The sequence below is a fragment of the Priceomyces carsonii genome (assembly GCF_900007245.1).
Source record: "Priceomyces carsonii strain CBS4050 genome assembly, scaffold: Debaryomyces_carsonii_scaffold_3, whole genome shotgun sequence".
Classification (NCBI taxonomy): Eukaryota; Fungi; Ascomycota; class Pichiomycetes; order Serinales; family Debaryomycetaceae; genus Priceomyces; species Priceomyces carsonii.
In genome coordinates, this window is record NW_026946676.1 from 1,414,649 (window position 1) to 1,430,001 (window position 15,353).

Sequence of the window (15,353 nt, forward strand, 5' to 3'; positions counted from 1 at the left end):
TTTAAATGACAAAGGTAATACTAAAGATGAATAGAGGGTTAGAAGGATAAATTGATTGTTACATTAGTAAAAGACTTTTACAAACACTTTCTGTTAACCATATGAAGAGATGGAATCCCTAAGAGCAATTTCTCTTTACATAGATATATGGGTACCAGAATCCCAGTCTCTTAATTATGGTGTGGGGGTTTGCAGTGTGCGGAGACACGCTAAAGAGGTCGACCGATAAATTTTCACAATGTCGCGTTACGTAGTACGATATAAGAGAGGTGCGTGCTTGCGACTTAGCGGTTGGTATAACCTTTTCCTGATTAGTAGCTTAATTCCTACTTCTATGTCCGAGACCAGAAAATCTGGACCTAGCTCTTAATCGAGGACCATTCAAATAAAATAATACGGGTATCGAGCACATGAGAGTAGAAATAAAACCTAAAATCGAAGAACCCCATGCAACAGGAAATCTCTCGGTTGAAAGATTCAAGTATAAAGACCTCGCAAACAAAGGAAACACTCCTGCAATAACTGACCTGAATAAATTATTACTTGCAAAAACAGAAGCAACATACCTCGGAAATGACATTCCTAGATAATTTAGAAGAGTTTGAAAATTAAGAATTCCACTAGCTCCAAAAATGGCAGCGCCAATTAGTGGTCCTATCCAATGGATGTCTTTTGCAGTTGTCCATCCAAAAATAAATAGGCTTATTGGCATTAGAATACTTGCAAAAATTGCTGGTGGTAAAAAAACCTCCGGATCGACTTTTTCTCCTGCCAACAACTTCTTCGTGAAACACTTATAACAGTAAATAAGATAAAAGGTAATTCCAACTAAGACACCAATAATTATGCTTAGATAAGCTGTACCCATTTCCACAAGTGTAAAATGATGAACTTGAAGAAACACAATCGGAAAAGCTTCAAACCAGAGATAGACCACCGAATAAACTAGTGCAATATATATATTGATTAATAAAACAACTGGCTCTTCAATTGAAATAACTATTGGTCTCCACAAAGTCTCTTTGATTAGTGAGATAATATTAGGAAAATTTTTAGCTTCTTGAAAGTTAGATCCATCTTCTTGCATGGTACTTTTTAAACTTCGACTTTTACGATACAAAATGCTGTCTCTGTATGTTTCGGGAAGCAAAAACGTTAACATTAGGAAACAACCCCCAGATGAAATAAACATAAACCAAAAACACCATCTCCACCCACCCTTGACCACTAGAATAGATCCAAGGAAGGGTCCTATTGAAGGTCCACACCATGCTGCTATTCCCCAAATTCCAAGGCCAATGGGCATATACGGCGGTGCAAAAATATCAGTGAAAGAAGCACCTACATTTGCTAATGCTGGAGACGCAAAGATTCCAGTCAAAAACCTAAGGACGCTTAAAGATGCTATATTTTTTGCTAATGCAACTGGCAATTGCATAATAAAAAAAAGGAATAGAGTCACGAAATAAACGTAATTTCTTCCAATAACCTTGTTTTCTGACAATGGAGAAAATAACAATGTTCCAATTCCATATCCAACAACAAAAACGGTAAGTGGAATCAACGATACTCTCAGACTTATTCCAAAATCATTCATTAGAAGATCGGCACCTGGAGTATATATTGCTGATCCCATATATACTAACATAGTTAGAAAACAAAGTTCCAAGGACACTAATGACTTTTTAAGTAAGCTCCAATTATGAGGGTTGTCTTCATCTAGATCATACCATTCTACTTCTAATTTCTGCTCTTTTGAGGTCGAAAAATCGCCTTTTTCATTGTCCACACAAATAAATTTCGACGATGTTGATATTTTCGCAGCCAAATCTTGATTTTCCCCAAAATATTTTCCTCCAGATGTTAGATTGAGGAGACTTCCAAAAGTACTAAATTTAATGAAGCTAAGCATACTCCAAACAAATTTAATTGATATGACCTTTCTAGTATGATTGGAAGCTTTATATGTTGATAACATGAACATATGCGATGACAAATTCAATTAGTGTACGAGTAACGCTTTAAGGACAACTATACTATTTGGGAAGCAAGACCGAAACCGCAAAAACATCTCTAAAGGGCAAAAGCACCGCTTTGACATTTACATTCAAATTATTCCGATAAGAAAACCACAAATGCAATCGTGGAAAGTAATTATTAACTGCAAGACTCATAAGCAGGAGATGATCAGTGGAAGAAGATTTGGCAAAATCTTGTATGGCCAGAAAGTTCTAATCATAATTTACTAAGCGCTTGCACCAAAATTATTACCGAAACTGATATGGCATTTATGTAATATAGGATAAAAAAAAAAGAAGTTTAACTACGTATTGAACAATTGTACATAAGAATTCTTAGGCATGCATAATATTATGGATAATCAAATCCAAAATAGTCAAAAAAACTAACATCTGAAATTTCAGAAGCATTCAAAGTTTCATTATAGGAATCTTTTGTGTAGTCCAGGTTTTGCCCAAACATATCAGTTATCCAAATGTTATCATCAAAATTGTGGATTCTATTTGCATATGCCCATTCAATGCCGTAATTCGTGGCACCATCGCTTGTTTTAACAAACGTATTATCAGTCGAGGTTCCTTCTTTTACATTCAGATCGACTTTACTTTTGCCATTATTATGTTCTTTTAGTTCATCGTCCGAGGCATGACCCTTACGAGTTTTGACTGATTTATGTACCTCGGATTTTACAAATATCTCAATAAGATTTCTTATCAAGACTTCGTCTATTTTTGTATCAAACGAAGGATACGGTTCACATATGCTGCTGAGTAATTTCGATTCTTCTGCTTCCAAAATTTTTATCATAAATTTTGAAATCTGCATAATTTGCCAGGCATAGCAATATTTTTCTGAGAGAATAGAACAGTAATGCATAAGTGTATCATTAGATTCTTTCAAAATGATACATAGCTGTGGTACTTCTGGCTTTGTTCCATTCCCAAGATCATCAGCGAGTAGGGTGAGTTTTAGCTTCATCAACAAAGAAAGAAAAATAACACTTGCCACTTGTAAGGCTCTTTCTATTACTGGATAAGCAAAAAAAGACAACGAATCATTGTTGTAAAAAAAAATTGATATCAAGGGCAAAATATCGTTAGCCAAAATTGTACAAATTTTTTTAGTGCAATATTCTTTGACATCTTTTTCATTTCGTTTCTCCGAATACGATAATAATAAAAAAAAGTTTTTAAGAAGGTAGCACTTTATTTCTAAATGAAAACACCTTTTTAAATTTTCAACCTCTGAAACCTTAGATGTTTTATGAGTGCAGTACTGCACAAGTTCGTTATTAGCAATCCTATGTCGTTCATCCAAGTTTGCACACATATCTAGCAAGTAGGAAAGACGATTCCTCTTATTAAACCCTATAGTCTCATGTATCAATGTGGCCACCGGGAAATAGTACTTTCTAGTTACATAAAGCACCTCAATACACTTATTCTCAATCTCTTGATTAATTACATTTGAACTAAAGCCAAATTCAGGAAAAGGGGTTTCGTAATGAGATTCATCCACTTGTAACGGACAACCGGTATTAAATGACTGCCTTACGTCCCAAAACACTAGCTGATACCAAATCTTTCTATTTAGATGAATGGTCTTTCTATCGGCATTCAGATAGGGGACAATTTTCCTATTCAAACCTAATGAGGTTGCCATATAAAAGAGGGCGGGAAGTGCCATAAGCGAGTTACAATCATCTGCACCAGCACCTGTCTCTGGTCCATTCCTTTGATACACTTTGAAGAGCATAGCAAGCTGCAAAACTTTTAGGTTTGATCTCTTGAATAATGAAAACTCATTTAAGCAGAATAAAGACATATCGACCACAGCTATATTAATAGGATTACTTAGCAAATATTCAATTTCATTATTTTCAAGACAGGTATTCGAGAAGTTTAAATCCTTGTTGTTCGCCTTGCTCGATATGAAGCAATAAGTTAAGCGAAGTACCAAGAATAGTGCACCCAAAGTTGCTAAATCGACTTGTTTTTCTATTGATAAAGTCAGTATACCATGTTCTCCATATTCTTCTTTTCCTATTACTGCAAATAGATCGTTTTTGAAGTCTTCTTCGTCCAAGATCGGAATAAACAAGTAAACTTCTCTAAAAAAAATATGAACTAAGTTCCAAATAACTTTTTGTTTAGGTAGAATACATATTACATTTTCCTCAAAGTTCTTCAAAAAGTTTGATGAGTTGTCATTTTGGATTCTCATTAGAGAATCTTTTGAATTTAAGGAAGACAGGCCAATCTTTTCTTCATATCCTTCGCTTTTTAAAATGTTACGCTTGAAGTCTTTTTCGGTGTGAAAAGTTCTATTATTATTTCGCGGCTTAGCGGCATTACTCAAATCCTTGGAGGTAAATTTGATTCCAGAAAGAACTATATCTTTTTCAGTATTGGTAATAAAAGTTCTCAATCTATTTAGGCAACAATCATAGTCAATTAGACTTTGCCAAGCATACGGGCCATAGTTAAATGTCTGATCATTTCGCCTACGTGTTGAAGAGAACTCCAGATATATACTAAAATCCCACTCTTTTTTTATGCAAATGTCTACTTTGAGTTCTTGAAAAGTGTCTTTATCGTTATTTTCCTGCTTGCAAATTTTGGTTCCGTCAGAATTTCTATTGGGATCATTCTCGTTTTGTCTGGGATAAGTAGTCTGTGGTGACTGATGCTTGCAACGTTCTATATTTGTGTTGCTTGACTCAACTGTGACTAACTGTTCATTTTGGTTTTTAGATTTTGTCTCATTGTGAATTAATGTATCAAGTTGTGCCTTATCAGAGATAGAATGGACTAGTTGAGGCTCAAAATCACTCATGGAAAGAGAAGACGCAAGCCAGTCATTATAATTGCACTTCTTCGAGTTTGATTTCAAGCATTGGGAACATGGTCTTCCTCTATTGCATCTGATTTTTCTTCTTCGGCAATTGTCACAAGACTTACTAAGGCGCGTGGTAGAATTAAGCTTCATGAAATGTAAAAGCACAGCTTCGTTCTAGCTCTTTTTATCATGTTTTTATTCAAAAACTGCCAGTTGCATTAGTTTCCATGAAGTAGATTCCTGATTATTAATAGCTGTGAAATAAAACGTTTTCACGGGCTCACAACCATGAAGTGATACAAGTCATAAGCTCTATGAATACGAAACATGCTTTCAAGCATATATAATTCAAGCTTTTCATGCTTTTGATGTCGCATTAGTTTTTAGTTATTTTGTTGTTAATTAGAGCAGATTAAGGGTTTGATCAGTCACTTACTCCTTCATAGTATTCCATTTTGATTTTGCATTATCAAATACAATGCATCTCCAATCAAATATTATCTACTTTGCAAGTTCATCCTTTCTTTTTTACTTTTTTCCTTTTTCAAAGACAAGGTGCTTTATTTCTAGTTGCTCATTAACACTTTATATTTCTCTGCCGCAGAAAAAATGATTACGTATTACTGTCTTTTACCTCAATTTAGTATTGTCTCAAGTCCTCTCCTGTGCTTAAAAAAAACTTGAATCAAAAGCTGACTTACGGGGTAACGTAAAAGACATTTTGCCGTATCAATTTTATTTTCTTCGATAGAAAATAGTTACAAGGTTTGATGACCAAAGAATGGTCTCCATTAAAGGGTATAAAAATAACTCATTGGTGTTTTAAGAAGCTGTTTGAGTTCTAGGATGTCATATTAATGGTTTCCATTTTGAGAGTACGGAATTCTCTGGCTTATCCTCAATAAATTCAGCAAAAAAGCATCGATGGTCAAAGCGTGGACGAATGTTCTTTTTTTTTTTGACTACTCATAATGCTCAATTTTAATATTTTGCCTGATCGCACTCTCAAGTATTAGACATTTGGATTGTGTTCCACTCATATGCACACCAGATATTGATGTTTACAATTAAAAATTGTAAACAACATGAAAAACTGAATCAAGTAGATACGTCAAAGATGAGTGATAGTACAGAGAATATTTTACACCCTATGGACAAACGTGAGATCGGAAGACAGCCATCAAAGAGCATTCTAAAGGATAATACTCTTCCGCTTTTGACTAGCAAAAGACGAGTATCGTTTGCACCTGAAGTTACCTTGCATAAGTTTGATTTTATCCCTTCTTCAGGAAAAAGAAGAAAGACAATAGGTTTTGCGTCTGAATCAGATGCCTATGAAGATCTCGAAACTTCTGACTCTGCAGAAAGAGGAATTGAAGTTCTAGAAGACAGCTCTGAAGATGACGATAATGATGACATGTACGCTGATGTTGAAGAGATAATATCTGGAATGAGTGTTTTAAAAGGAAATCAAAACCAAGACCATAAAGCTGGTACTGACGAAGAGCAAACAATGGAGCTAACTGATCAGTTGCCAAATCTAAGACCTTATTCTCAAAGTGGTTTGGATGACGAAGTTGACATGGAAATAACAGCCGCTCAAAAACCCCTACCTTTGAATGACGTCAACGAAGCAAATTTTGAGGTTGAAATGGATCTAACAAATCCTCAAAACGCTTCTAGCAAGACAATTGTATATCCATCTCATCCAAAGTTTGAGGACGTCGGTTCCATACAAAAATTTATTAAAAGCGTAGAGGCAGAGGATGGCGTGATCGACCTGGAACCAGGGTTGATATCGCCGGATAAGAATGACTTGATGGAACCAATTGAAGAAAAGGAAATCACAATGGACTTGACGCAAGTGAAAGGTACTATAATAGATACAGGTCTATGCAACGATATCAAAGTATCTGAAGAGATAGGAAATAAAGAGAACATAAGAACTGAGTCTAGCGATGATTATAGTGCTTTGCAAAAGCTGGAGATCAAATCGGTGAGCTCTAATACTAACTATTGTAGGGAGCAAATCAGAGATCAAGATTCGCTTTTTGAAGCGCCAGAGGTAGTACATTCGGAAGTATCACTCCCATTGATGGATGTAACGAACAGGACCCAAACTAAACCTTTGAATTTGAATTTAAAGCTAAGCGCCAGGACATCAACTGAGCATAAAAAGAGTGATAAAATAGAGACGGAAAACATAGACAATAAGGAAGATATAGTAGATGAGGACAGCAACTACGAACCTGTCAAGTTGAATGATTTTATGAGTGATATTGGCATTAAATTCTATGATGATTTGGATATCGATATCGGAACCATGAGTAGACTTAGCATTTCAGCTGATCAAAAAACTTCTTTCGAATTGAGTGATTATACTGTTGCATTACCACGTCTTCATCTCTTGTCACTATACGAATTTAGCTGTGAAGAGCTAAGCAAGAATGTTGATGAAGGTAAAAAAGTATTTTCCGAATTCAATAAAACTATTGAAGTTAATAACCCACAATTATTCAAAGAATACTATTCGTCCGACGAAAGTGGTAGGTTTTCTATAAATATGAAGCTACATCTTCTCAAAGATTACACCAGACTTCAATCGAAAAAGACATGGTATTATTGGAGGACACAATTGACGAAAAATTTGATTTCAGATTTAAATATTAAACAGAATGATCTCTTGAATGATCGGAATATGTTGTTGAGCAATCTCTCCTCAATTGATCAAATGTATGATAGAACGTGTTCGTTAACCGAGTCGCTTTCGCTAAAGTTAAAACATTTATTACACCTTGGAGATCAGTTATCAATTCTCTCTGTTCAGGAAATCGTGAATCTTAAAAATCAATTAGTTATTAACAAAAGGAACCTTCATGAAATAGAGCACGAGCTCACATCTAAAGTAGATGAACTTGGAGCAATATCTGATAGAATTGAGGAAGTGAATAAAGAAAAATTGAAATTAAATGAAGAACTAATAAATCATGAGGAGACATTGCGCCATAATCGAAAATATGAGACAGAAGAAATAGAACTATTACAAATGAAGTTCAAGCTTTTGCAAAAGCTTACAAATATGCAATATAACCTGCAAGAGGGCTCCACTTTGTACTTACTGTTTGATTCAGTAGTGGATATTCAACTCTCTTTCGATAAGGAGGAGGGTAAGACGCTGTTCAAATATAAGTTAAACAATCAAACTCTCTCTAGGTCCAACATATTTTATAAAAGTTTGATTGGTACTTGTTTCGAGCAATTAAATAACCAAGATTATACTCAGTTTAAGAGCCTTTTCGTCATGAAGGAGTTATGGTCCAAACTTAAACAGTTCGATGAAGATCTACATAAGATATCTTTCTGCTGTCCAATAAGCTTTTCTGAAGTCAAAGATGGTAGGGTAACATTCAGTATCAAATATGTGAACATTTCAGAAGATTTGAAAGCTATCTTAGACGGAGAACTAGACTTGGCTAAACTACACACGTATCCGTCTAATCTCTCCTTAAAGGCGAAGATAAAGAGAACCAAAGAACCGATGGAAGATCACCACATAGTCTCTTCCATCGTGAAAGATTTCGTCTCTAATAATCTAGTAACTTTTCAAAACGTATCTAATCTTTCTTATAGCGTTGAATAGACTTACCTAATTGACAATTTTAAATATTGGCATTTAGGCTCTATAGGATACCGGCGTGGTCGGATTTACACAAACCTCAATAATTGCTAATTCCGGAATGACCGGGAATATTTACAATTTTCTCAATTGCTTCGTGGAAAGTTCTAGCAAATTCTATTGAAATCCACTATAAAGTGAGATTTAGCTAGAAGTTCTGAAACGCAGCACCATTGTGGATAGTGGAAACTGCAAAATTGTGAGGTCAAATTCTATCAAGGTTAACAATGTCAAGAACATACACTGAAAAGAATGATGATTCAATGTCAGAAATGCTAAATGGAGGGCGGCCCGAAGATAATGACATCCAGATTATCAATAGAGACGACCATGACCCTTTTGAAGGAAACTTTGATCCTGCGAATATAGAGACACCACCAGCGTTGCGAGATGTCATGTACAACGACTATCAGGATAGTAACGGAGTCATACATCAACATCCTAGTGGTAATGTATCTGGAAATGGTGGTCAGGCGCAATATGCGGATGAGATGCATTCGATTTATGGAAGCCGTGATGCTAATAAACAACTAGCAACCATTACACAGAACAAATATGTGAATTCTATCCCTCCTTTGACATCACTCTCGGAATCTGTGTTGCCAAGTGGATTAAACATACAGCCTTTAACCTTACAAGGTAATCTTGGAAGCAGAAATGAACAAAAGTCGGACAAAAAAATACACATTCCGAAGCCAAAGAAAGAAACTTCCAGTTTAAAACGAACTGCCTTTGTGCCGAAGATGTGGTCTATGGTTAATGATCCAGCCAATAAGGAATATATACGCTGGAACGATGATGGAAAGACTTTTCAAGTTTTCCATCGAGAGGAGTTTATGAAGAATATATTACCAAAATACTTCAAGCACAATAATTTCGCTTCATTTGTGAGGCAGTTAAATATGTATGGATGGCACAAAGTTCAAGATATTAGTAATGGAACGTTGAATCAGAGTAAGGATGAAAAACAATCTGATGAAGTTTGGCAATTCGAAAATCCGTATTTCATTAGAGGTCGTAAAGATTTGCTAGACAAAATAGTGAGAAATAAAAGTGTTAATCAGGAAAATGAGCAAAGCGACCACAATCAGGTTAACTTTCAATTAGTTTTGAATGAACTAGACCAAATTAAAATGAATCAGTTGGCAATATGTGAGGATATTCGGAGGGTTAGAAAAGATAATAAAACTTTGTGGCAGGAAAACTATTTAACCCGGGAAAGGCATCAGCAACAAGCACAAACTTTGGATAAAATATTAAAGTTTCTAGCTGCTGTTTACGGCAATAATGCCAATAAAGTTTTGGATAGTGGGTTTTTTGACGATGCAAATCAGGTCACGTATAATCCATATGCTAATCAAACCCAACAATTTAATCCCTACGCAACGCAGGCTCCGAATCCGTATCAGAAGCCTAGATTAATGCTTACCAATCAAGCACACAAGAGAAGCTCTTCTGGTGGTGGATCAGAAATATCAGGAACTGAGGGTCACAACCAGAGACACAGCAATGGATCAATCGAAGAAATAATTAGGAACTATGAAAATAACTCGAACGCGGGCGAGTCACCTGTCAATAATGTAAACAAAATTTACCACCAAATAATAAACCAAGATCAAGCTCAATCTCAAGCTCAAGTTCCGTCTCCAAGACAATACTTTCCAGAATTGTCTAGGAATCCTAATAGTCCTTACAATACACCAGGAACTCCAGGATCTCAGTTTTTAAGCCTAGGACTGCAATATGATCCGAATCAACTTTCGAATTCAAACGAACTTATGAATGGTTTGGAACAGAATATTCATAGGCAAGGTCAATCAATCCAACAGGTGCAAGACTGGATCCAGAAATTGGCCAGTCAACAGCAACAACAGCAGGCCTCAATAAACGAGATAAATGATAACTTGAAGCCTGATCTTGAGGATTTTGATGTGAGCGAGTTCTTGAATAACTCAAACACATCAAATAACACTTCCGATCCCGTCGTAGTAACCCCGGGAGATACTCCTCCTGTCTCGTCTAAGAATCGGACTCCAAATAATACTGACAGAAACTCTGGTAAAGAAAACAACAGTGTCAAGAAAACAGAGGGAAATGGTAGTTTCGCTGGAACTTACAATTCTACATATAATCATGGATCTGATAAAGGAAATAGTGTGCCGAAAAGGTCAGTCGAAGAACTATATGATGAAGATGACGATGATAATAGCACTAATAATCCCAATAGTACACGTTCGAAATCAAAGGCTAAGAGAACGGCGTAATACTCTACATAATCGCTCTCTTGAAAATTTTGAGGCTTTAATTTCTTCTCTGTATTAATAATATATGCATACCCTATTCGACAGAGTGTAATAAATCTGTAAGAGCAATATTGGCTTGAATAAATTGGACTTTAATGTTCGAAGTTACACGCTGCTCCCATCTATTTTCCGGTGGCATATGGCTCACCCCCTGTAATTTATCGAATTACTTGCATTAAACATGCATTTTGACAACTTCGATAAGAAAAAATTTCAAAATACCCGAAAGTTTGCATTTTAATCGGCGCACGGAGTTCGCAACTGAGGAGCGTCTAATTCGCGAAATGTCAAGTCCTCACAATCTAATCAGTAGCTTAGTATCAGAATAACATATCAAAGATTGTAAACGGATTAACGCATAGGCAAGCGAAAACCGTCTGATGAAATCGGGGGAACTTTATTTGAAGCGAGAGGAGCCATCTAAGCCTCGAAACAAAAGGGAGTATAGCAAAGGTGGTTGTCGTGAATGTAAACGAAGGAAGATAAAATGCTCGGAGGAAAAACCTCAGTGCTGGCAATGTAAGAGATTAGACAAGGAATGCTCATACCCAGAAGTTGGTGAACGAGTTCCTCGTGTATCAAAGAAGCTACTAGAAATTCAACCCATCGTTACTGAGATCAAGGAACAAAAGCCGTTCACTATTCAGCAATACTCACCTAAAAGTAATGGGAAGAAGATAAAAAAGCACCGAAATTCATCTTCGAGCAGTAAGCATAGTTCCACATCTTCATCTCCTGTGTTAAATGAAAATAAGTCTGATTCATCTGCTGCATCTACACATGTGTCTGAACTGAGTCACCCGTCAACGTTAAAAAACAAGAATTCTATAAGCTTCCCACCAAGGTATACCCCCTCGTCAATTGTAAACTTGCTCAACGACTCAAATGTTCCCATTGCGCCGGATAATGGATCATTAGCGAAGCAGAGAATTTCCACCGCACCATCACCCATAAATCCACATCGCCCTGTTATTCCACCGATATCTGCACAGGGTTTCCAATCACCACAGGTACCCATATACCAATCACAGAATTCACCCGACTTGAGTCAAGTTCCCAGGCCACTAGGGACCAATGGACTTTTGATGAATAGTGATTATCAGTTTTATAATAGGGATGACTTGAACGTTTTAGCTTCAGACTTGAACAATCTCGTTAATAACATAATGTTCGAGTCAACTGACAGTAAGCTGCATGAAATGTACAATTTTGATCCAAGTTTCAGCAGTGCTATAGATAGGAATGAGCCGACTTTCAATGGCTCGCATCTGCCTGAAAAGGTACCTCCTAGAGAGATAGTACTTCGAGATATTCCATTTGACTTTATTCCTGTTTCAAACGAACGTGAGAAATTGTATCTCAAGGAATTCTATGACGATTTTTCAAATATAATACTTCCATTTGCCTCATATGATGAAAATTTGAAAACGTATTTCAATCCGGCAAGAGATATTTTATTGCAATGCGCTTCAAATGAATCATTTTTATTAGCAGCAATTTTGGCTCAAGGTGCTAAAATTGTATCGCATAAAAGGAACTTGCCGCAAGACGAAGAGGCTTATGTTACATATTTATCAAAATGTTTAAAACTCTTGGGTCCTGCAATCAGTACTGATTTTGGGAAGATGGAAAAGGCAAAGTTGACGTCTAATATAGAGGCCGTTCTACTTACCGTGTTATTGCTAACCACAGCTAATGCGGCAAATATAAAGCAAGACTGGAGACCTCACTTGAGAGGTGCAAAAGATCTATTATTGAGAAATACCTCTTCCAAAAAGCAGAATTCTAAGATTCTAATTTTTTGTAAATTTTGGTTTGTTACGTTTGAGGTTTTGGCAAGTATAAGTTCGAAATTGGGCGGGACGTTAAAGTCGGAGGCTGAGATAGACTTATTGGTAAATCCCGGTACAGAGTATGAAGTTGAGGTATTGAAAGAATTAGGAATTGTAAAGAGTAATGGCTTCAATATTTTAGGTGGATACCATCACTCAAGTATTGCTGCAATAAGAGATTTAATTAAGATATTGAATAAGTTGAATTCAAATGACATGATTTATGAACCGGAGAATTGTTTCGAATGTCTAAGCACTCTTTCAGAATTTTACAAACAATCTCAAATTGAATTTATAAATCGAAAATGCTTATTGACTCCTCAAGATTTTCCTGATAATAAGGTTCCAAGTGGCTCATTACTTGACAGGGTTAAAATAAAAGATGAAAATTATATAATAAGTTGGATGGACTGCTCCCACCAAGCTTATACAATAGCATCGATTTTGACAATTCTTGTAAAATGCCTTCAGGTACCATATACCTCTTCGCAAGTACAATGTTTGACTAAAACTTTGACACATTTGATTTCCTTTTTAAAGGATTCCACTGAAGCTCCACAGCAAATATTCAACTGCTCAATGATGATGTTGCAATGGCCCATGTTTATCGCAGCGTTAAACTGTATCCAGGAAGAGGATAAGCTGTTATTTTTAACATTTTTTAAAATTTCTTCCCAAATTGGATCAGCTAGTGCTTCTTTTTCGTTGAAGAGAGTAATAAAAGTTTGGGAACACCATAAAAATGGGGATACCATTCCAGATGACGATGATAATATCGATATTGTTGCCTACTAGTCTTTAAAGCTTGCATTTATTGATTGCCTTTTTATTTAAAAAATAGAAATGTACTATAGTTTAAATTTCGATTGGTCAAATAACTAATTTAAAGAATTAATAAAACCTTCGAAAATCGCCAACAAACCATATGCTCCCGGATCAGGAATACCTCCTTCCTCATTTTTAAATTCATCTTCGTTCACATAGCTTGCTCTTCCAAACTTAGCCTGCAATTTCTTAGTTTCTTCACATCCCTTTTTGGCACTTTCTAATGCTTTCCTATAATCTTTGGATTTCAGGAATGTATCAACAAAAGGTTGTAGAGTGTCCACAAGTGTACGACCTCCAGTTCTTGCTTTAGTATATTTGAACAAACCATCATACAAGGCTTCATGAAAAGCCGTACCCAAAGTGGTAACGTTTATTTCCTTGCTTTTTTGCAAACTTTTACCCAAAGAAGTCAAAAATATAGAGTAAATACCCCCAGAAGTACCTCCCATGTTATCTTCAACAATCTCGGTTATCTTTGATACAGCACAGACAGGATCATTCAAGTGTTCTTTAAATGATTTATCATTTTTCAAGGCCGATAATACAGCATTTGCACCTGCAGCCAATGTTTCACCACAGTCACCGTCTCCGACAATCGTGTCATAATGAGTTATTTCAGGTTCTTTCTTTAAAAGATATTCTAAACCGCCTTTCAAAGCACTCTCGAACTTTTTAGCGTCAACCCTGAGTGAAGATGTGACTGTCTTAGCATCTTTCATTGGTGATTCCACGTATTCACTCTTTTTATCCCAAAGTTCAGAAGAATAAGACTTCGGTTTCCAGCCTGGTGCGTTGGTGGGAGTATCTAAGAACGATAAGATATCGTCAATAGAGAATCCCGATTTACCCTTAGCTGCAACTGATAAATTTAAGAGTGTCACAGAAAAGCCAGGAGAATTAAGAGATGTTACGAAATCACTAATCAAAACTCTCTTTGGCCTCTTAGACAATGGAAGATTATCAACAACGTGAGAAGCAATTGTATAAAGCTCCAAAGAAGATGTTCCACCTATGTTATTAATCAACAAAACATATTCATCATTCTTCAAATCGAAATCAACGTAATGACGCTCAGTATCTTTTGGAGAAACCAACATATCGAACATCTGATTAACTAAGTCATCAATGTTTGGAATTGGGATTTTATGACCGGGTTCATTATGAATACCCAAGCCTATTTCAGCCTCATTCTCGCCGGTAAACTCAATTTCGTGTGTCTTTCCAGGAACAGAAGTGCGGTCCAAAGATGCACCCACAGTGACAAAACTACTGTTGATTGATTTTCCTAATTCAAAAATAGTGTTCAAGTCAGCACCTGTTGATGCAGCAGCACTACCTAATATCTTATGAATAAGCGCAGTTCCTGCTAATCCTCTTCTTCCAACCATTTCATTTTGCTTTCTCCCAACTGCTACATCGTCAGCAACTGGTAACATTTCAACATTGTAGCCTTCCGTCTTGGCCCTTTCTACGACCAACCCAAAATGTAATATATCTCCAGTATAGTTCTTAACAATGATCAAGGTTCCTTTCTCTTTGTCAGATTTAGTCTTAACAGCAGCCATTATCTGTTTAGTTGAAGGAGAGGCAAAAATTGAACCACTTACAGCAGCATCTAATAAGTTGTCTCCTACAAAACCAGCATGCATTGGTTCATGTCCAGCGCCTCCGCCACTTACCAATGTTATCTTCTTTTTCGTATCCGATGAGTTATTGAACACAACTTTCTCAGAAGGAATAAGCTTTAGTGCAGGGTCTGAACTTACTAGACCCTTGAGGTTGCTTAAAACAATATCCTCGTTATCGTTGTATTTCCAATGCTTAGCCAAAGTCATATTATGATAGATTATACTCTAT

The 15,353-nt window shown here is 36.2% G+C and overlaps 6 protein-coding genes across 6 annotated transcripts; 3 read left to right on the forward strand and 3 right to left on the reverse strand.

Moving 5' to 3' along the window:
- Window positions 1-319: 319 nt before the first annotated feature.
- Window positions 320-1,984, reverse strand: PRCAT00003297001 (MFS transporter; the record flags this gene model as incomplete). The annotated part of the gene is made up of 1 exon (XM_062953212.1): window positions 320-1,984. One exon carries the CDS (start codon window positions 1,982-1,984, stop codon window positions 320-322), a length of 1,665 nt encoding a protein of 554 aa, XP_062810037.1.
- Window positions 1,985-2,370: 386 nt separating this feature from the next.
- PRCAT00003298001 (uncharacterized protein) lies at window positions 2,371-5,007 on the reverse strand (the record flags this gene model as incomplete). The annotated part of the gene is made up of 1 exon (XM_062953213.1): window positions 2,371-5,007. One exon carries the CDS (start codon window positions 5,005-5,007, stop codon window positions 2,371-2,373), a length of 2,637 nt encoding a protein of 878 aa, XP_062810038.1.
- A 967-nt stretch (window positions 5,008-5,974) lies between these two features.
- PRCAT00003299001 (uncharacterized protein) lies at window positions 5,975-8,497 on the forward strand (the record flags this gene model as incomplete). The annotated part of the gene is made up of 1 exon (XM_062953214.1): window positions 5,975-8,497. One exon carries the CDS (start codon window positions 5,975-5,977, stop codon window positions 8,495-8,497), a length of 2,523 nt encoding a protein of 840 aa, XP_062810039.1.
- A 263-nt stretch (window positions 8,498-8,760) lies between these two features.
- CTA8 (stress-responsive transcription factor) lies at window positions 8,761-10,797 on the forward strand (the record flags this gene model as incomplete). The annotated part of the gene is made up of 1 exon (XM_062953215.1): window positions 8,761-10,797. The coding sequence occupies one exon, from the start codon at window positions 8,761-8,763 to the stop codon at window positions 10,795-10,797; it is 2,037 nt and encodes a 678-aa protein (XP_062810040.1).
- A 419-nt stretch (window positions 10,798-11,216) lies between these two features.
- PRCAT00003301001 (Zn(II)2Cys6 transcription factor) lies at window positions 11,217-13,463 on the forward strand (the record flags this gene model as incomplete). The annotated part of the gene is made up of 1 exon (XM_062953216.1): window positions 11,217-13,463. The coding sequence occupies one exon, from the start codon at window positions 11,217-11,219 to the stop codon at window positions 13,461-13,463; it is 2,247 nt and encodes a 748-aa protein (XP_062810041.1).
- An 83-nt stretch (window positions 13,464-13,546) lies between these two features.
- Window positions 13,547-15,331, reverse strand: DAK2 (dihydroxyacetone kinase; the record flags this gene model as incomplete). Its single annotated transcript, XM_062953217.1, has 1 exon — window positions 13,547-15,331. The coding sequence occupies one exon, from the start codon at window positions 15,329-15,331 to the stop codon at window positions 13,547-13,549; it is 1,785 nt and encodes a 594-aa protein (XP_062810042.1).
- Window positions 15,332-15,353: the final 22 nt, after the last annotated feature.